This window comes from Ursus americanus, chromosome 29 (assembly GCF_024610735.1).
Source record: "Ursus americanus isolate L20-20 chromosome 29, mUrsAme1.1.p, whole genome shotgun sequence".
Classification (NCBI taxonomy): Eukaryota; Metazoa; Chordata; class Mammalia; order Carnivora; family Ursidae; genus Ursus; species Ursus americanus.
In genome coordinates, this window is record NC_142155.1 from 32,530,320 (window position 1) to 32,552,731 (window position 22,412).

At 40.4% G+C, this 22,412-nt stretch overlaps 2 protein-coding genes across 12 annotated transcripts in view; one reads left to right on the plus strand and one right to left on the minus strand.

Annotated features, from left to right (window-relative positions):
• Positions 1-22,412, plus strand: part of GTPBP2 (GTP binding protein 2) — a 42,816-nt gene that overhangs the window by 10,329 nt on the left and 10,075 nt on the right. For 4 of the 5 annotated variants that reach the window (XM_087857074.1, XM_087857072.1, XM_087857075.1 and 1 more), the window contains one exon: positions 17,458-17,621. In XM_087857074.1, coding sequence (XP_087713200.1) covers positions 17,458-17,621 — 164 coding nt within the window. Of the gene's footprint in view, positions 1-16,744; positions 16,901-17,457; positions 17,622-22,412 lie in introns of those variants that run through there. The other variant, XM_087857073.1, reaches the window with a different exon arrangement.
• The window catches only part of POLH (DNA polymerase eta), a 37,369-nt gene continuing 15,387 nt past the window's right edge, over positions 431-22,412 (minus strand). For 6 of the 7 annotated variants that reach the window (XM_045801312.2, XM_045801268.2, XM_045801277.2 and 3 more), the window contains 7 exons: positions 12,700-12,869; positions 10,969-11,072; positions 9,033-9,152; positions 8,111-8,234; positions 7,530-7,595; positions 4,915-5,084; positions 431-3,144 (listed from right to left, as the gene is read on the minus strand). In XM_045801312.2, the coding sequence (XP_045657268.2) occupies positions 2,253-3,144; positions 4,915-5,084; positions 7,530-7,595; positions 8,111-8,234; positions 9,033-9,152; positions 10,969-11,072; positions 12,700-12,869 (1,646 nt within the window). In that variant the 3' untranslated portion in view covers positions 431-2,252. The remainder of the gene's footprint in view (positions 3,145-4,914; positions 5,085-7,529; positions 7,596-8,110; positions 8,235-9,032; positions 9,153-10,968; positions 11,073-12,699; positions 12,870-22,412) is intronic. The other variant, XM_087857071.1, reaches the window with a different exon arrangement.

Here is a 22,412-nt window from a genome sequence, read left to right on the forward strand (position 1 = left end):
CCTCTTCCTCCTGCGTTGGGGACTAAGAGCTACTTCCTTCCTTCTGTGCAGCGGATAAACAGCTATGAGAGAAGGTTGTATTCAGCAAAAAAGGTACTATAGCTTTCCCCCAACACGGACCTCTGCATGTCTGTCTGCTGTCCCCTCCACAGGCTTATTGCCGGTATGCTGGGGCAGGGTTGGCATTTCCAAGAAAACAGAAGGTGTGCTGCTGGTATTGTCATTCCTAGTTATCTATTCCCCCCCGTCTTGGCCTCTATAAGCCCAGTGAAGCCAGAGTTTCTACCACATTGCTTTTCTATATGACTCTCTCCAATCAACCAAAGTGTTCAAACTTTGTTCCACTTAAGCTGTAGAGTACCCGAAGGAGAATACTGCTTCATTGTAGGCTTTTTTTTTTTTTTAAACTTTTCACTGGATTAAGAAAGGAAATTTTGGAAAATGATCTCGGTATTTATTTTTTTATTCATTTATTTGTCAGAGAGAGAGAGAGAGCATAAGCAGGGGAGTGGCAGGCAGAGGGAGAAGCAGGCTCCCCACTGAGCAGAGACCCCGATGCGGGATTCAATCCCAGGATCCTGGGATCATGACCTGAGCCCAAGGCAGATGCTTTACCAACTGAGCCCCCAGGCATCCTATGATCTCAGTATTTAATAAGACATCTTCAGGAACCAGGGAGCTATACCTTGCTACATTAATGGAACGTTTAGGAGGATAAAAAGATGTATAAAGCAGCCCCCCCCCCCGTAACATGTACATTTCTACTCTCCCAGTTGCAGTAATCATCTAAAATTATTTACTACGTAAGTTTCATCCAATGCATATCAAGCACCTGTTATGTGCAAGGCACTGTGAAGAATTCTTGTCTTCAAGAAACTACAAATCTGGTAGGAAAAGGGCCATGTACACAGTATTCAGCTGCTACAAGAGGAAAATACTTTTGAAGGAAGAAGTAAGTTTCTGTTACATGCAATGTTTTTCAAATGCTCCCCCCTTCTTCAAACTAAATACAGACCCCCAATTTATAAGTAAGTTTGAAGAGCAGTTGGTTTGTGTATTATGTATGAGAGGGGGGATATGTACACCCTTCTTCCTACTCACTTCCCCCAACGCCACCTAGTTCAGTTCATCGGCACTTGGGTTCTCTGTAACACAAGGTTTCCCATATCAAAAAAGCTGATTTTCCACATAGAAGATTGCAGATTAAGAACACAGTGCTATAAACATGGATGGGTGCAGAAAAGCTACAATAAACCCTAAGCTAAATATTCAAACATCAAAAGGGAAGAGATGAACGTGCCAGTGACCCTGAAAGCCAAGCAGTAGCTCTTCCTTCAGGGTTTAAGGACATGTCAGCACCCTAACAAACCTGGCTGGCACGGCCTCTTCTAGGTCAGCACTTCTCAAACACCCTGGAGAATCTTGTCAATACGCAGATTCTGATTCAGTAGGGGTGGGGGTGAGGCTGAGACCCTTGCTAACAGTTCCCTGCTGCTGCTGCCGCCGCAGTTCACAGCCTAGGAAAGAGTCTAGAGATGCTCTAGTTCTGACCGGGACTTACCCAATCGAAGGGCTCCTGAACTGGCCCGTTCACAATCTCGTTCTACATGAGACCAATGCAAGAGCTAGAAGGGCCGGTGGCTAAAACCATGGCCATAATAGGATTTACTTGTATGAAATTTGGTATTTATTGAGCAGCTGCTGTGTACAGAGCCCTGCCCTAAACTAGTTAGCACTTTAGGGTTTCAGGTCTTCACCTCGCGCTCTCAAACCTCACATTTTGGTCAAAGCATTATCTGAACTGTCCCGTCACAGAGGTTGGGAAAATTTTAAAAACGTCTTTTCTCCCTCAGTTCCTTTTTTGTGCCATCTTTAAGCCACGTACTTTAAACACATTGTCCTTTATGTCCCATAATCTGTAAGGTTTATCAGTTGTACAGATGAGAAAAGTGCCTCGCCTAGGCTTCGAGGCCCACACATTTGTACTCTGACCCTGCCTCCCTAAACTCTAGTGATTAAAAACTCAAAGCAGTTGCATCTCTGCAAGATAAGTTAGTTTTTACATCTCTGTCAACAATGGAATCGGAATCCATGCCTGTGAAGAGATGGGAGTTTTAACCCCGCATCTAACTGGATTATTTTTCTTATTAAAAATTTCATAAAGTTACAGATTTGCTTGAGAAGTGAGCATATTTCCATCTCCTAGTTTACAGGTGAAATAGTAAAACCCTGCAGCAAGCCTGAGGGCAGCACTAGTGTGTTAACGGCTTAAAAAATGACTCCAATGTCTGCACGCCCTCAGGCCTGGGGCGTTTATTACTGGAGGCTGAAGGGCTCTTGGGATTTCTTTTGCTTTGAGGAGAACTGGCAGGAACAACCTGTGAGTTTGAGGAGTGGGGCTGCAAAAAGGATTTTTGTAACTCCAATGCAAAGTGATAGTCCGTATGTTCTGGCATCTCCCATACAGGTACCAGAGAGCCACACTTCTCACAGGGCACCTGGTCCTCAGCTGCCAGAGGACTTGGGGAAGTAGTTGATTTCTGAGCCACTGCCAGAGCAGAGTTGGAAGTTAAAGAAGCAGGCCCGTTTGGGCTGTTCTGGGCCAAGGCCAGCTCTGTAGTTGTTTTAGAGGATTCTAGCTTCAACACCGCTTGACAGACAGGGGTGCAATCTGGATACTCTGCTGGAAGACAGTTTGTTAACTCTTTAGGACTGGACTGTGGATTTTGTGGAGGGAAGCAAACTGAAGGATTATTAAGCTGTTTCTGTTTTAGAAGTAGACTTGTCTGCTTAAAGAAGGGCTCGGTTCCCGTAGTACAACTGGTTTGGAAAGGTAAGGAGGCCTTGGATGGTGAATTGCTCATGGGGGCCTGGGTAGTGGCAGGAAGAGAGGACAGTGAAGCTTCTTTGATTTTCTGCTTTTCTGCAGCTTTTTGGAAGAATGATTCCAGAGAAGTGGTTGCTTTCTTAGTGACTGTCACTGCTGGGCCACATCCCCGGGTCTTAGCTTCTGAACTGGTAACTGGCACCTTTGGCAGAGAACTTGGGTCATTGCTCAGGAAGGTGGTGATGTCTGTGCAAGATGAAGGGGCAGAAGTGGAGAATTTGGTAGCACACAGGAAGACCATTGAGAGGGGAGGGGACCTGTATAGAAAGTAAAGGAACAAGATTAGCACCAGGTCACAGATTCAGTTTGTAAATGACTGGGATTGTGATTCTGCCACGAGAGTGTTCTTAAATTTTAGGGTTATCAGACTGATACAGATTCAGTAGACCTGGAATAGGCAGAGAATATGCCTTCCTGCCAAGTTCCTAGGTGATGCTGATCTTGCTAGCTTAGGACCACATCTTGAGAACTGCTAACCTGGTGAACACCTAACCAGGTCAGACATTTACAAAACAGATCCCCTGACAGCAAGGTGTTCGTAACGTGTATCAGAAGATACATAAGAGCAGCTGTAATTCAGGACTGAGGGAAGAAATTTTATTCAGGGCAACAAAAAAGCTTTAGAATATTTAGACTGGGAAGTCTCTTGAAAAAAATCCTGTTACCCATTCTGTTTTTAAAGAAGGCACCACCTAACCCTCATTCTGACAGACTTCCAACTCGAATTTCTAGAGAATAAAATCCCACAACTGGAATTACCTATCCTAGTCTCAGAAACATTTCAAGAAATTTGTGCCATAGCGTTATTCATTATGTCTAATTACTCAAATAATTTTCACATTAGTTGAATTTCAGAAGATAAAACATGCTTTTATATACAGATTAGTCTCTCGATGAGGTAGAGTAAATGCCATTTTAGAACGGTTATGACAGGGTCTCAGTACCCTCTGGTCTCATGCTTTTGGACACTCTTATAATCGGGTCATTTTGATGCTTCCCTGTCAGTATGTTTCACACTCCTGGTAAGTATTAGAGTCTGTCAATTGATAAGGTTTCATATGAACACAGTATCATTTTACCATTTAGTTCCGTGAAACTGTTCAATATTTGAAAATAAATACATATATCAGGAAGTAAAAGTTAAATAAATTTTTCCACACAAAGACCAAAGATTCCAGCTTCAGAGACCCCATCATATTGTAGGCCAGCACACACAATAGTAGCACCCACGTAGTCAGACAAGCAATAACTTAGGTGTTCAGTGAACTTTGTTTGTTTATTTATTTATTTATGTATTTATTTGTAGTTGACACAATGTTACATTAGTTTCAGGTTAAACTTTTATTTTTTATAATCAAGTACAGAGCTATAAGTAAACAACCAATTTATGTCTCTCACATAATTATATTTCCATTGTGAATTAGGAATACTTTTTTCCAATGTAACAGGCTATGTTAAATAGAGGATTCCAATACTGAAAATCATTAATATCTGAACAATAAATGAACATATTCCAATGATCTATTTGGTTATTTTTCATTACCAAGTGAAGTGAGATTTAATATGACATTCAGTATTATACCACTGGAGCTTGTAATTGAGTTGGGATGTTAGGCTGAGCTTATCAATAAATATAGGTCGCTTTTATTATCAAGGAAGATAGTTTTAAGATAGAACAATCAGGTGTTGAGAGAGAAGTTCCCAAGTGTATCCTTGAAACTTGAGTTCCATACTCACACATGCAATTGGTTCTCTCTGATTGCATAAAGGCAGGGATAATATCGGTTTACTCTGCCTCTGAAACCCACCCCTGAGAACTGGAATGCACCAAATGTGGGCAAAGAAGCTGCAGCTGAGCTGCCTTGTTTCTGGCGTTTCTGTTGTGTTCCGCCATTCCTCTCTGTGATAGGTCCTACTAGCTAGAATCACCAAGAACTCACCCCAGCTGGAAAGCTATCCACCCAAGAATTTTAGACCAAGCCAGGGTACAAGTCTTGTCTAAGAAGACAAGCTAGAATTCAGCTCACCAGTCAGTTTTGATTCCTGAAGTGTTACAGCTCCTGATGACAGCAAACGCATCACGGCTCATCTGGTGAGCATCATAGCGGGTGAGAGCACAGCAGCGGCGCACGCTGCTCAGACGTTTGTCTCCTTGTACACGAATGATCACAGCCAACTGGGTGGCCACCCTGTCATTCTGTGGGTATAAAAGGATTGCGACCAGAACTAAGTTATTGGGAGCATCTGGGTTCTATATATTGAACTGTGTGAGAGGAAATTAAAAGAACCAGGGTGACGGAATGGTTTGGAAATAATTGCGCTTAATTAATATTTTAAACAGTGAAGTGACAAGGATCTTACACGTCCAAAATTACTTTTGGCATAAAATTCTTTCACGCTTAAAGACAGATAAATTTCCAGGGATCCCTATTGTGTTGCATTAGATACAAAGTGGGAGGAAAAGCCACACTGTAAGGCTTTTATAATCTTATGAAGCCTTATAAAGAAATGAGAACAGAGCGACACCTAGTGAGCAAAGGCAAGTAGGCGCATAAGAACTGGGATCCTCTCCCTCTTTCTGTGGCCCACCAAAAAAGAAACATTCATCACCACCAATTCAGCTAACAAGGGGCAAACAGGTAGTTGTGGATGATTTCTGACAATATACAGTTGACTTGTAGGACTCCTAGATGTGGAAACATGAGAGAACATATCAAACTATACCAGCAGGAAAGTGAAAAAACCCACAAAATGGGAGAAAATATTTGTAAATGATTTATCTGACAAGGGACTTATAAGCAGAATATATACAGAACACTTAAAACTCAATAATGAAGAAACAAATAAACCACTTCAAAAATGGGCAAAGGATCTTGACAAATTTCTCCAAAGAAGATAAGAAGATGGCCAATAAGCACCTGAAAACCATAATGAGATACCACTTCACACCCACTAGTATAGCTAAAACAAGAAAAAGACAGTAACAAGGATATAGTGAAATTAAAACCTCTTTACATTGCCGGGAATGTAACATAGTACAGCAACAGTCCGGTAGTTCCTCACAATGCTAAATATAGTTACCATGTGAACCAGCAATTCTAATCCTAGGCATATACCCAAGAGAAATGAAACATGTCTACACAGAAATCTGTACATGAATGTTCATAGCAATACTGTTCATAAGAGCCAAAAAGTAGAGGTGCTGGGTGGCTCAGTTGTTAAGCCTCTGCCTTCGGCTCAGGTCATGATCCCAGGGTCCTGGCAGCAAGCCCCACATGGGGCTCCCTGCTCAGTGGGGAGCCTGCTTCTCCCTCTCCCACTCCCCCTGCTTGTGTTCCCTCTCTCGCTGTGTCTGTCTCTGTCAAATAAATAAAATCTTAAAAAAAAAATTATCATTATAGCCAAAAGGTAGAAACAACTCAAATATCGGGGCGCCTGGGTGGCACAGCGGTTAAGCGTCTGCCTTCGGCTCAGGGCGTGATCCCGGCGTTATGGGATCGAGCCCCACGTCAGGCTCCTCCGCTATGAGCCTGCTTCTTCCTCTCCCACTCCCCCTGCTTGTGTTCCCTCTCTCACTGGCTGTCTCTATCTCTGTCTAATAAATAAATAATAAAAAAAGAAACAACTCAAATATCCATTCACTGATGAATGGATAAACAAAATATGGCATATCCATATAACAGAATATTATTCATTCATAAAAGGAAAAAAAGATACTGATACATGTTACAATATGAGTGAATCTTGAAACTATTATGTTAACCAAAAGATTTCAAGCCAGCCAAAAGGCCATATTGCCTTAGTCCACTTATATAAGATGTCCAGAACAGTAAGTCTATGAAGACAAAGCACAATAGTGGTTGTCTAGGACAGGGGTGAGTAACTGCTAATGGGTATACGATTTCTTTTCTGGGTGATGAAAATGTTCTTAAATTGATTGTGGAATGGTTGAACAATTCTGGAATATACTAAGTTCAAACTACTGAGCTGTATATTGTAAATGGGTGAATATATCAATAAAGCTCATTTTTAAAGATTTTTTTTGTTTTTTTGTTTTGTTTTTTTTACTTGTTTGAGAGAACGAGAGAGAGGGAGAGGGAGAAGGGGCTCGACCCCAGGATCATGACCTGAGCCGAACGCAGACATTTAACTGACTGAGCCACCCAGGCACCTCAATAAAGTTTTTTTTTAAAGGAAAGGATAAAGAAACTAATCATCAGATGTCAAATCTCTGACATCTTACTCTATCTCTAAAACTGCCAGTACTTCTCCGCCACATGGACTATGGTTAAGTTCCAATAATTCACAGTCTAATCCCTGCATGCCCTATTTAATGGCTCTGTACTCTGATGAAGATCCACTGTATATTCAGGATTGCAGGGGGGCTTAGATAAGAAATACACAAAAGAGTAGAGGCAAATAGTAATGAGGGAGATGGGGTAGTCTGGTCTTACGTTCACAGATCTAGGCTTTCAAAGATCAGGTTGAGTTTTATGGGAGTTTTATAGAAGAAGATAAAAGATGTCTTAAAATTTCCTAGTCTGGTATCTTTTTGTATCTTCGTCTCTACTCCTTCTCCAGGTAAGCAACAACTGGTATTAAATCCCAAAGCTCACCCCAAGAATAAAAAAGAAAATCTTACATCATTTCGGTCCTTGGTTAGTCTCTCCTCTAGTTCATGGGCTAATTGCAAAAGCCACCATTGTACCTAAAAAAGTGTTGAGACTTTAATCTTTCATTTAAAAATTCTAGGTTTGTTATAGTACTAGATGGAGGATTTGCTCAGTTCTCCCACAAATGTAAGTGTACAGTAAAGTCTCCCCCCTAACCAAGGGATCACCAGATCATAGAAATTTTCTGACCTGCCCTAGCTCAAGATTTTCATTTTCTTTTCCAGCTGGCATGCCATCAGGTGAACCTCAGGCATGTTCCAGCTCTGAGAAAAAAAGAACACACACAAACTTGGGGCATAATATCCCAGGCCTTTCAAGTTACCACCTACCAAAAAAATGAGTAATTCCATTTCAAACTTCAGTTCCATTTTCTTTCTTTTTCGATGGAAAAAATAATAAATCAAGCTCAATTTTCAACACAAAAAAATACCTTCATACTTTACAACAGAAAGGTCCCATCTAACTTAAACTTTTTGCAGCTACCAAAACCTACCCACTAACCCTTTTATTTTTAAAAGAGGCAAAGTTCTTGTCAAGCATGCCTACCTACCTGTTCCCGAGTAGCCAGAGCCGTCTTTCCTGGGAAGTTCTTGCTGCAGCCAATGGTTTTAGGTAGTTGCCTGGGTTTAACTGGATCGTGTTCAATCCCACGGCACATGCCATAGAGCCAAGATCTGATAAAAGCAGCAAAAAAAGTTTGAAGTGAAAGCAAACGATTATTCTTGTTAAAATAAAAATACCTACATTGCACTACCCTTTTATCTCCTTCATGGAAAAGGAAAAATTTGTCCAAAATTAAGTATACCTCACCTCTGACAGAATCCCTGCCCTTCCCAGAGAATTCTAGTGCAATATATTGCCAAGGAGAGGGACACCTGGTTATGCTTTTTAAAGCCAAGCCATTGGGGCGCCTGGGTGGCACAGCGGTTAAGCGTCTGCCTTCGGCTCAGGGCGTGATCCCGGCGTTGTGGGATCGAGCCCCACGTCAGGCTCCTCCGCTATGAGCCTGCTTCTTCCTCTCCCACTCCCCCTGCTTGTGTTCCCTCTCTCGCTGGCTGTCTCTATCTCTGTCAAGTAAATAAATAAAATCTTTAAAAAAAAAATAAATAAATAAAAATAAAGCCAAGACATCATTTGCATTTTTGGAAAAGTGCTGAGCAAGCTACTGATTCATATCCCCCAGTTTTTTGGTACTTACTAAGTCTAAATACAAAGATCTTAAGGGAATTACCAGCATTTTGGAACACAAAAATGATGTATCTAGCAAGCCTATCAACCTATTTAATTAAATGAAAATCTATTGTAGACTGACAGGCCACAGTGATCTAATATTTTAAAGCAAAAGGACCAATGAAATTACCTCGAGGAACAAATGTTAAAGATAGGTCTAAATTTTACTGGACGCTTTTGTCCATATTTGAATTTAGCATCTCCATAAAGGTTATGATTGACAGGTATTAGCAATCACTTACCCATTCTTCTCCCCAAAATGACTCTGGAGCTGGGATTCAGTGAACTGAGTCAGTTCACCCATGTATTCCACCCCCAGGATTTCAATGACAGAGGCACCTAGCTTTCCTCCAAGATTACGGCTAACAAAAGAGACAAAGAATTTATAGGTCACATCATAAATATCTGGTTAGCAGCAGACATAAGAAATTTCGCTTGTGTAAGTAGCTCTCCAGAGGATTCAGGGAAAATGAAAGCACATATTGGTCAGTCCTGTAAACCATTAATTTCTAGTATAAGACTGAATGATTCTGGAAATTCAAATACTCTGGGAGTTAGGACCTGGGAAGATTAACAATAGCATAAACAAAAGGTTAAAGTCATTGATTAGTTATCAACTGTATATAAAACTTTCAATTGTACAGGATCTACTGTCCCATTTAGGGATTAAAATTCTAACCCCAGGGGTGCCTGGGTGGCTCAGCCAGTTAACTGTCTGCCTTTGGCTCGGGTCCTGGGATGGAGCCTTCTGTCAGGATTCCTGCTCAGCAGGGACCTGCTTCTCCTTCTCCCTCTTCTCCTCCCCCAGTTTGTGCTTGCTCTCTCATGCTCTCTCTCTCTCTAATAAATAAATAAAATCTTTAAAAAAAATTCCAACCCCAAAACAAATCCCTTTCATGGCCAAAACCTTTTTTATTGAAGAATATGATAAAAATTCTTGGGGCGCCTGGGTGGCTCAGTCGGTTAAGTGTCTGCCCTCGGCTCGGGTCCTGTTCCCAGGGTCCTGGAATCAAGCCCTGCCTCAGGCTCTCTGCTCAGTGGGGAGCCTGCTTCTCCCTTTCCCTCTGCCTGCTGCTCCCCCTGCTTGTGCTCTCTCTCTCTTGCTTTCTCTCTATGTCAAACAAATAAAATAAAATCTTAAAAAAAAGAATATAATAACGATTCTTAAGCTTGGCCTTTGAGGCTCCCTATAATCTGTCCTCAACCTACCTTTTTGGTCTTATTTCTATCACCTATCTCCTTCAATTTGGTCCCGTTAAACTAGTTTATGTCCCAGCTCACTGAAAATACCTTATAGTTTCCTCTTCTTTGTGTTCAAAACATTATTGAAATCAGAATTGCTCTTTAATTCTCATCTGACAAAACAAAATCTCATGTCTTTTTCATAAATCCTCAGATTTCCCTTCTATGAACTCTGGTAACTACCTGTATAACTCATTTAGCCACTACTCAGGTAGTCTTTTTTTTTTTTTTAATATTTTATTTATTTATTTGACAGAGAGATAGAGAGAGCCAGAGAGTACAAGCCGGGGGGAATGGCAGAGGGAGAGGAAGAAGGAGCCCGCCCTCCCAGCAGGGAGCCGGATGTGGACTAGATGAGGGTCTGGGATCATGACCCGAGCCGAAGGCAGATGCTTAACCAACTGAGCCACCCAGGCGCCCCCACTCATGTACAGTCTTGATAGCACTTTCACTGTTGCTTTCAATGGTTACATCTTGTCCCCTTCACGATATTGTATGCCCTTGTCAAGGGCACACATTGGTATGCACAGCCTAGTTATTCATTGTATTTGGCTTCTTCTCTCATACCTAGTTTGGGAGCAGTTCAGCAGTCCTGAACACCTTGATATCAGAAGAAAAATAAGCAGTAAAATTTCTATTTGTTTTATTATTTAGTAACAGACTTGAATAAAAAGGCTAGCGGGAAATTAAATATACAGCTAACAATCAGTTCATTTTTAAAATTCAGGATTAAGTAACTTCCACAGGTGATCCAGAATTAAAGATCCATGAGGACAAAAAGTCTCTGTGTTTTTCAAAATCTCCTGTGTTATCTCCCTTCTGCCTTCCTGGCTACCCACTCCTCCTGGCTCCAGTCTTTCATAAGGAACAGAAGAAACCAGAGAGTGCCTTCACAACATACATGAGTGAAACTGAAGGTACTCGCTGAATACTTACATTCTGCTAATAGGCATTTGGCTGAAGAGCTGTGGGACTGACCCATGTGAGACCAGGGTCTGGTGGTTGGGCTTGTTTAGTCCACAGGCCAGTTTTGCCAGGACCTGCAGCATGGAAAGCATAAAAACTTCATTACTGCCAACCTCACCCACACAGAGAGTTGGTGAATATTAACACACACAAACAGGGCTGTAACTAATGGTTTCCACATTAAGACCAAAAACAAAACCAGAAACTCAAGACATCTCTAAACCCTGGTATCCCACAACATCCTCAGTGGAAACTATGACCCATCATCATCATCCACATTGTTCTTTCCACATCTTCTATTCTCAGTTTTCCTTTAGTCATTTTTTCCATCTCCATCTATTCCTTAAGGTTCTCCCACTTCAGAAGGGTAAAAAGCCCAGAGAAGCTGCAGAAGAAACTCCTATAAGATGCATTTCTTGGCATGTCCATATAAAAATGCTGAAACCAACCTGTTTTACTCTACCCCATTTATTTACATTTCCTGATTAATGGTTAGTCCATTTTGAGTCCTGGATTTAACACAGTTTACCATAACTTACATATCTGTGATAGAGACGGGACTCAAAACCATCCTCCAATAGTAAATATCTTATACTAGAAACAAGACTTCAAAATGAAAAAAACCTTAAATCCTTGAGAACTCATTTGAATAAGGTGCTTCAGTGGTATAATTTCACAAATTATAATTGGTAGGAAAAATATAAAATCATCCTTTAAACTCATTGGAGAGATTCTCTGGAATTTCTACTAGGCAATATTTAGTCTTGTTTAAATTACTACAGTGGGACTTTGGTTTCCCCTCCCTTCACCTAACCAGAAAAAAACTCTAAAACTCTGTGGGATAGTTTGGCAATTGGAGGAAGGGGGAAAAGGTAGTAGCCAGGAATAATCAACCACTGCCCAATGACTGAGCCTAGTCAGAAGGGGACGAAGATCCCAGACCCTCACTGCAGTTTAATAAGAAAACCAGTTATTCTGCCCCAGGATTACTGATAATTTGTCTGTATTTCTTAAATCAAGATAGTGGTCCAAATTAATAACATTTTATTATTCCATCTTTCTTATTGCTCATTAGAAAGGAGGGAATAGGCAAAAGCCTAAAATACTCAGGCAATTCCACAAAAGTAGTGAGATAATACTAGGATCTAATTCAGCAATTGAAAAGAAATAGGTTTGTATATAAAATCCAAAGATTAGCCTCCTTTCTATAGATAGTTCAGTCATTAAGGAAATACTTTGGATACAACTGTATAAATAAGCATTTTCTGCAGATTTTTCAGACTGCTTCTTAGGAAAGTACATGTTCAATGATATTTCCCTTGTTAGAGAATTACTCAGGCTTTTATTTGAACAAAGAAGAACAAATTTTTTTTTTTAAGATTTTTATTTATTTATTTATTTGTTTGTTTATTTATTTATTTATTTGAGAGAGAGAGAGCACAGAGGGAGAGGGAGAAGCAGACTCTCTGCTGAGCAAGGAGCCCAACATGGGGCTCGATCCCAGGACTCTGAGATCATGACCTGAGCCGAAGGCAGCCACTCAACCGAATGAGCCACCCAGGCCCCCGCAAAACAAATTCTGAATAGAAACCCATTTCAAAGTATACATGTAATTGTTTAAATACCCTACTCATATCCATCCTTGCTGCATTTAACTACAGATATCTATGTTTCCCCTAGAAACCCACTCTTAGCCTTTACCTTATTGTGTGAAATTCCAGCTGAACACTGAAAGCCGGTCTCCTTCTCTATGGCTGCTCTCATTTCCTCCACAATCACTGCTCCAACAGTGAGCTGCAGGTCTGGAGAGGTGGTGTTATCAATCCGAAGAGACTCAAGCCATTGAAATAAGCCTTGTTTTCGCATCTCCTCTGAAAAAATTGAAACGTTGTATTTAGACATTTTTTTTAAGTCAGGATTTTCTGTTATCTAATACAGAAATGCTTCCTTTTCACAGTACTTTAGATATGTACGTTTTCTTTTCTTTTAAGAGAGAGAGCATGAGTGGGGAGAGGGAGATGTAGAGGGAGAAGCAGTCTCCCCACTGAGCTTGGTGCCAGATGCAGGGCTAGATCCCAGGATCCCAAGATCATGACCTAAGCTGAAGTCAGACACTTAACCAACTGAGCCACCCAGGTGACCCGATATGTATGTTTTCACACAAAAAAAATTGCAATTGTTTAGACTTCTAGGGACTCCAAAGAGAGATCAATTTCTCCTTCCTATCAATTCCAGCAGCCTTAGTTTCAGCATAGGCTGAAACTTGTAATATGCAACAAATATTTTACATTAATATTGTCTTTCATGATCAATGATTTTAAAGTACATCTGTTTTCTTTCTCTGGGTCTCTGGAATTTCTTCCTCTGACTTTCCCTTGTAACCCCCTCCCGCCAAGAATTCTGTTATTCAATTAGAAAATATTCAGAATTAACTCCCGCTTCAAAATAAATGAATTTATGTATTTTTAGAGACTGGTTCTCCTGGTGAGTAGCTAACTTCTGGTGAGACACTAGTTTTATTCTCCTGACAAGCTATTGAAACTAGATATAGCTTTGGACTCAGGGCCTTGAAAATATCTTAACCACCCAATTTAGAACTAGTCAGTTTTTAAAAAGCCTAAAAAATGATTATAAAGCAAGGGAGGTAGGTATATAGAAAATCTAGACATGCTGGTTTAAAGAGACAGTAATGAGGTATGAACAAGGCAAGAAAACGCACTCAAATTATTGTGGAGAGGTATAGCGAAGGTTCACATATACAGAGGAGGAAGATGAGCTCATAGAAGTTATTTTCCAACTCTTGATGACTGCTGCTTCTCTCCTTTGCTGGCTTATCTTCTTCCTCTAACACTCTAGCAGATACTGAGCAACATTCTCTCCTTATCTGTATACATGCTTTTTTCTCTTGGTGAACCGGTACTGGTTTACCTTTCAATTTGCTTATGCTGAGTACAGACAAAGCTTAATCTCTGTTCTCAAACTCTTAAACTCTAATCCCTTATCTCCACCTCCCCACAGAATACCTCTTCTTGAATTTTTCATTATAGTTTCAAACTACAGTTCACTATACTTTTTAAACATATAACGAAAATCAATCTTTATTATATGTTCCTTCTCAAATATTCTCTTTCCCAAACAACTCCCTATTTTTCTTTCTTTCCTTTTTTTTCTTTCTTTTTCTCTTTCTTTTTTCTCTTTCTTTCTTCTTTCTTCCTTCCTTCCTTCCTTCCTTCCTTCCTTCCTTCCTTCCTTCCTTCCTTCCTTCCTTCCTTCCTTTCTTCTCTCTCTCTCTTTTTTTATAGGCTCCATGCCCAGCATGGAGCCCAACGCTAGCCTTGAACTCATAACTCTGAGATCAAGACCTGAGCTGAGATCTAGAGTTGGACGCTTAACCAACTAAGCCACCTAGGTGCCCCACAACTCCCTATTTCTATTAAAGGTTTGAAATTCAAATAATACTGGCTTCCTTTCTCTCTTTCATTCCCCATTATTTAGTCAACAAAACCACCTCAGGGACACCTGGGTGGCTCGGTCGGTTAAGCATCTGCCTTCAGCTCAGACCATGATCTCAGGGTCGAGTCCCACATCAGGCTCCTTGCTCAGCGGGGAGCCTGCTTCTCCCCCTGCTTGCGCTCTCTTTCTCTCTCTCTGACAAATGAATAAATAAAATCTAAAAAAACAAAAAACAAAAAACCCACTTCAAAGTATTTCATATATCCATTGCAACCCACCCTATTTTGTTCAGCTTTTCTTCATTCCTGCCCAAACCACCTTAACTCCTAAACCACCATCTCCCTGAATACATATTACATAATGCCCATGAATGAAATGTTCTCAAATACCAATGTTATCCATCTTAACCCCTGTTCAAAACTGATGTTAGGGCACCTGGGCGGCTCAGTCGGTTAAGCGGCTGCCTTTGGTTCAGGTCATGATCCCAGGGTCCTGGGATTGAGTCCCACATTGGGCTCCTTGCTCAGCCGGGGCCCTGCCACCCACCCCCCCTCCCGCTTGTGTTCCCTCTGTCAAATAAAGAAACAAAATCTTAAAACAAAACAAAAAAACCCCAAACCCCTGATGTTAGCTCTCTCACACCTATAGAATAAAGTACCAACTCTATATACTGGCATTGAAGACCATCTGGCCTTTTCAATTCATCTCCCACTAATCTCAAATTTGTTATATCTTTAAAATTTCCTGAACGTATGATGTTTCAACTTTAAGACATCACTGATTTTATTTCCCTGCTCTTACTTAACTTTGAACTCCCCTTTGCTGAAATAAATATTATTTATACTTTAGGGCTTATTCAAGCCTCATCTATCATATGGTTGTCTCCAACTAGTCTAGCTAACTTTGGGGTGCCCCATTAAAGTCCTTTAGCTCTTATCTGTAACATGTATAGCATGATCGTTAAAAGAATATTCGGTAGTCAGGCAGTGTTCAAATATTGACTTTACCACTATGTGACTTTGAACAAGTTCCATGATTCTGTAAGTTTCAGTTTCATGGTCCATGACATGAGCTTAAGTACTGTATCTCATAGAATTATTGTGAGGAATTATATATATATACATATATGTGTGTGTACACGTACATACGTGTGTATATAATCTTTATAAAGCTCCTCAGCACAGTGCCTTGCATATATATTTTTTTCCTGATTTATTTATTTTTTAATTAATGATTTTTTATTATATTATGTTAGTCACCATACAGTACATCCCCGGTTTCCGATGTAAAGCTCGATGATTCATTAGTTGTGTATAACACCCAGTGCACCATGCAATACGTGCCCTCCTTACTACCCATCACCGGCCTATCCCATTCCCCCACCCCCTCCCCTCTGAGGCCCTCAGTTTGTTTCTCAGAGTCCATAGTCTCTCATGTTTCATTCCCCCTTCTGATTACCCCCCCTTTCTTTAACCCTTTCTTCCCCTACCGATCTTAGTGCCTTGCATATATTAACAACAGTAACAGTCTTCTTTTAAAACCACTTATTATTTATTAGGTTTGGGGAACCAAAAAATACGAATTTATTGAAATTGTGGGATTTTTCTAGCATTTTTCCCAACTACTAGAGCTAAATTTTCTCTGCTTTAGATTTCTTCATTATTGCTTTCCCAAATTAAGTAATGTTACAAACCTTTTACTCTATATCCATGTCAATTGATCAGGGCCACAAAAGATAAGCAGCATTGTTTCCTTCTCTAGCTGATAAGAAGAATCTATACCATTTTGGTTTTTCTCTGATACACCTAATGGGACTAGAGGAAGATTTCGGCAATTTTTGGTGTAAAATGCCCACTAGAACTGAGAGACTTCCCTTTTCATATTGAATTATCTGAGTAGCTTTGTGGAAGACAATTGACCAAAAAGTGTGGTAATCTATTTGTGTACTTACTATTCTGTACCATGGATCTGTCTCATCTTACACCAATACTACACTGCCCTAGTTACTGTAAATTTATAGTTAAATCTTTTTTTTTTTTTTAAGTAGGCACCACACACAGCATGGAGCCCAACATGGGGCTTGAACTCACGACCCTGAGATCTAGACCTGAGCTGAGATCAGTTGTTGGACACTTAACCAACTGAGCCACCCAGGTGTCCCATAAATTTGCAGTTAAATCTTAACACCAGACAGTGTTTAAGTCTTCCAACTTAGTTCTTTTTCAAAGTTGTTTGGCTTTCCCACATCCTTTGCATTTTTTTTTTTTAAGATTTTATTTTATTTATTTGACAGAGAGAGAGACAGCCAGCGAGAGAGAGAACACAAGCAGGGGGAGTGGGAGAGGAAGAAGCAGGCTCCCAGCAGAAGAGCCTGATGTGGGGCTCGCCCCCAGAACGCCAGGACCACGCCCTGAGCTGAAGGCAGACGCCTAAGGACTGAGCCACCCAGGTGCCCCGCACATCCTTTGCATTTCCATACAAATTTTCAAGTCAGTTTGGCAATTTCTACAAAATCCTGCTGAGTCTAGAAGGGAATGCAATGAATCTTAGGTCAATTTGGGGTGACTTGAGCTCTAATAACATTTAGTCTTTTCATCCATGAGCATGGTATGTCTCTCCATTTATTTCATCTTTTTTAATTTCTCAGGAATGTTTTATAGGTTTTTTTTTTATTTTTGTTTTTGAGAGATAATGAGACAGAGAAAGAATGAGAGAGCACAAGTGAGGTGAGGGGCAGAGGGTGAAGCAGACACCCCGCTGAGCAGGGATCCCAGTGCAGGGCTCAATCCCCGGACTCCAGGATCATGACCTGAGCCAAAGGCAGACACTTAATTAACTGAGTCACCCAGGCGCCCCGTTTTATAGTTTTTACTGAACTAGTTTTTCATATATATATATATATATACACATATATTTCACATATATTTCTCTAATAATTTCATGATTGTAATGCTTTGAAAATAATATGGATTTTTAAATTTCGATTTCCCATTTTATTTTTTGAAGATTTTATTTGACGGAGAGACAGCCAGCGAGAGAGGGAACACAAGCAGGGGGATTGGGAGAGGAAGAAGTAGGCTCCCAGGGGAGGAGCCTGATGCGGGCCTCGATCCCAGAATGCCGGGATCGTGCCCTGAGCCGAAGGCAGACGCTTCAAGACTGACACCCAGGTGCCCCTCAATTTTCCATTTTAAATTTTAGTGTGTAGAAATGCTATTGAGTTTTGCACACTGACTTCATCCCCTGCAACTTTGCTAATCTCCCTTATTGTATTTGGCTGGGGGGGGGGATTCCTTAAGATTTTCTAAAAACAAGATCATGTCACCTGCAAACAAAGTTTACTTCATCCTTCACATCTGAATATCTTTTATTTCCCCTTCTGTTCTGATTGCATTGTCTTATACCTCCAGTACAATGATGACAGAACTGCATAAGAGTGAGCATTGATAAATTGTGCCAAAACTTTGGGGTTAAACTGATAAACCTTTCGCTATACTCCTCAACTCCACATACCATAACTACAAAGGAGAAGTTCCTGTACTGATAATAAGTGTTCCCTCCTCTATGCTATAGGCTGATTAGTGTCTTCCAAGCTACCTCTGGTTGTTGGTAGAATTTGGTCCCTGTTTTCTTGCTGGCTGTCACCAGAGGGCAACTCTCAGAACCTGGCCATAGGGGCCTTCTCCAAAGGCCCTCTCAGAATATGGCAGCTTACTTCTTCAAACCCAGCAGGGGGTCCCTCCAACCCCCACAACTCTCATCTTTAACAATGATTTATAATTTCTTATACAACTACACAACTGCTTCGTGTCCTAGGCATTCAGAAGATGTTTATTATATGCTTAGAAAGAAAGAAATTAAGAGCAAAGGGAGGAGATAACTAAGGAGTTCCTGAGCTGATACAAACTACTTACAAAATGGCCCTGAAAGGAAAGTTTTCACTCTGGCAGTTTTGAGTATTATTTTTAAGTAATCCTACCACTTAAAGTTTTCCACACACATAACTATTTCAGAAACAGAAATAAGTTGCAAACACAGTATGGCTTATCAGGATTGCCAGCTTTGTATTAAGAGGCAGGATGGCAAAGTTGAACAGAAACTTCAGTATCAAAACATCACAAATACCTGGTTTCTTTTCCTAGGTTTGAAATATGTCACATCCATGAAAAATAATTTCTGGAAGAAGACACTTAAGATCAGCTAATTTCTGTTATCAGTTTTTTTTTTTTTTTTTTTTTTGTTGCATACATCATCTGAAGACCCAGGAATATAATGTATCATAAACCACTTACTAGGCATTACACTATTTTGAGCACTATAAATAAAAAGATGGTTTACTCCATCTAGAAACTTAATACTTAAACTGGACACACTAAAGCAACAGTTACATAAGACATACAGAAATAAGACTTTTTTTTTTTTAATAAAAATGTACATAGGTAAAAAAAGATAGGTGTAGAAGAAAGAGCATGTCCATTTGAGTTGAGGTAACATTTGCCACCAATGAAGGTATGGTATGCACCATGATCTTCGGCCAGAGAGCTCTTTAACAAGTTGCAGCCAAAAATACCAATGTAATATGTAATAACAGTTCTTATTCTGAGGCATGTGGGTTTTAGAGGGTCTATGAATCTCCTGAAAACAGCACACGAAACTGTCTTATGTGTAGATATGTATTTTTCTGAGGCAAGCAAGAGTCCATAGCTTCCAGAAATTTTTCAAAAGGGGATATGGCCCTCAAAAAACCCTTAAAGAACCAATGATTTTAAAGCATTAATAAAACCAATTCCAAATGTTTTAAAGCATTAGCCACACAGTAATATGTGGTACACAAAGCTAAGACCAAAGAAAAACCTTCTTTATTATGATCATTAGCTTTCTTCATTTATTTTTTAATTTATTTGAGATAGAACACAAGAGAGACAGCACAAGTTGGGGTGCAGAGAGGGAGAAGCAGGATCCCTGATGTGGGGCTCAATCCCAGGACCCCAAGATCATGACCTGAACCGAAGGCAGATGCATTTTTTTAAAAAAAGATTTTATTTACGAGAGAAAGAGAGAATGTGCGCACAAACAAGGGAGAGGGGCAGACGGAAAGGGATCCCTCTGGAACCCTGGGATCATGACCCGAGCCGAAGCCAGATGCTTAACCAACTGAGCCACCCAGGCATTCCCTGATCATTAAATTTCCTTTTTTTTTTTTTTTTAAAGATTTTATTTATTTATTTGACAGAGATAGGAACAGCCAGTGAGAGAGGGAACACAAGCAGAGGGAGTGGGAGAGGAAGAAGCAGGCTCATAGCGGAAGAGCCTGATGTGGGGCTCGATCCCACAACGCCGGGATCACGCCCTGAGCCGAAGGCAGACGCTTAACCGCTGTGCCACCCAGGCGCCCCTGATCATTAAATTTCTGACTCTGGTCTCGGACTAATAAAGAAAAGAAAATCATGACATATTTCATCATCAAATGTTTATGTATTATAACTGCCTCCTTGAAGTGGCACTCTTTTCCCCCCCAAGATTTTATCTATTTATTTGACAGAGAGAGAGCACAAGCAGGGGGAGTGGCAGGCAGAGTAAGAGGGAGAAGCAGGTTCCCCGCTGCGCAAGTAGCCCAATGCAAGGCTTGATCCCAGGACCCCCGGGATCATGACCTGAGCCGAAGGCAGACGCCCAACCGACTAAGCCACCCAGCCGCCCCTAAGTGGCACATTTTTATTGTCCATTGTATTTTCCTGAAAGAACTGAAGGATTTGCAGCATCCAACTTGATAAACTCTGCTATATCAGGATCAGAGAATAAATTCTCAACTGTTTTTCTCACAGGCTTCCCTGGGCAGTTCTGCTACTACCCTTCAACATGTTAAAGGTGTATCCTACAACTGTTCAATGGCAAAAGGAAACTTTACATCTAACATCTTTAAGTTTTAAAACATGGAACCCACGGGAAATTTACCACTTTAACTAGAAGTAAGCTAAACTCTCTTAGAGCTTTTTCTAGACAAATCTTTATTGTTTCTAAAAGTAATAACATTGTCTGAAGGTTCCCCCCCATAAGAAATTAACTTGCTATATAGGTTGGTATCCAGAGAGTTTCTTTTTGGTTAACAGCCAGCGTGCAAAACTTTTTACTGAAAAAGCACTTCTGAGTAAGAACAATGTTACAAAATAATATTTCCAAAAGTACATGTTACAAATGAAGAGGACATACACTATTTTGAAAATAGCCTTTATGAAAAGTACTAGAAAATGTCTAGGAAAAACTGTAGATACCCTGTTAAAAAGCCTCTAACTACAAAATTCTTTGTTCTGGGAGATCCACTGAATTCCAGTTTCACAACATTTGATTAAAAATTTTTAAGACTCAGGGGCGCCTGGGTGGCACAGCGGTTAAGCGTCTGCCCTCGGCTCAGGGCGTGATCCCGGCATTCTGGGATCGAGCCCCACATCAGGCTCCTCCGCTATGGGCCTGCTTCTTCCTCTCCCACTCCCCCTGCTTGTGGGGGATTTTAAGACTCAGATTCTCTTAGATCCGGTATCTAAAATTATTATAAACTACTAATACCACAAAAGCAAAATTTTTGTTGCCCTAATTTTAAGAAAATATATATATATATATTTTAAAGATTTTATTTATTTATTCGACAGAGACAGAGACAGAGACAGCCAGCGAGGGAGGGAACACAAGCAGGGGGAGTGGGAGAGGAAGAAGCAGGCTCCTAGCGGAGGAACCTGATGTGGGGCTCGATCCCAGAAAGATGGGATCACGCCCTGAGCTGAAGGCAGACGCTCAACCGCTGTGCCACCCAGGCGCCCCTAAGAAAATATTTTTAACCATCAAGTACATCATTAAAAGCATTTTCATGCAGATTACAGGCATACCTTGTTTTATTGTGCCTTGCTTCAATGTGCTTTTATAAACTGAAGATTTGTGTCAACCCTGCATGAAGTAAATCTACTGGCACCATTTCCCAATAGCATTTGCTCACTTTGTATCTCTGTTACATTTTGGTAATCCGCACAATATCTCAAACCTTTTCATTATTGCTAGATTTGTTATGGTGATCTGTGATCAGCGATTACAACTTGCTGAAACCTCAGTGGTTAGCATTTTTCAGCACAGTTTTTTTAAATTAAGGTATGTTAAAGACATAACTCTGTGGTGCCTGGATGGCTCAGCTGGTTAAGCGTATAACTATTGATCTCAGGGTCGTGAGCTCAAGGCCTGCGTTGGGCTCCACAATGGACATAAGACATACAGAGCCTACTTATAAATAAATAAATAAAACAAATAACACTATTGTACGCTTAATAGACTACAATATAGTATAAACAAAACTTCTACAGGCACTAGGAAACCAAAAACTTAATCTGACTCACTTCACTGAGATATTTGCTTTATTGTGGACAGTCTGTAACCAAACCCGAAATATCTGAGGTATGCCTGTATATCACAAGTTTTTGTCAGTTACGTAAAGTAAATAAAGATGAACTTATAAAAAAATCACTTTTAATTCTCCTACACATCAATAACCAAGCATAAAATAAAATAGGGGCGCCTGGGTGGCTCAGTCGTTGAGCGTCTGCCTTTGGCTCGGGGTGTGGTCCCGGCGTTCTGGGGTCGAGCCCCACATCAGGCTCCTCCGTTGGGGGCCTGCTTCTTCCTCTCCCACTCCCCCTGCTTGTGTTCCCTTTCTCGCTGGCTATCTCTATCTCTGTCAAATAAATAAATAAAATCTTAAAAAAAAAAAATTAAGAACCTCTGTTCATCAAAAGCCACCAGTAAGAGAATGAAAAACAAGCCACTGACCAGAAGATATTTGTAATACATATATTTAATAAAGGATTCATTTCCAGACTATATAAAGAAGTCCTACAGATGAATGAGACAAGGTAATCCAACCAAAAAAAAAAATGGGCAAAAGATTTAAATAGGTACTTAATAAAAGAAGATATCAAAAT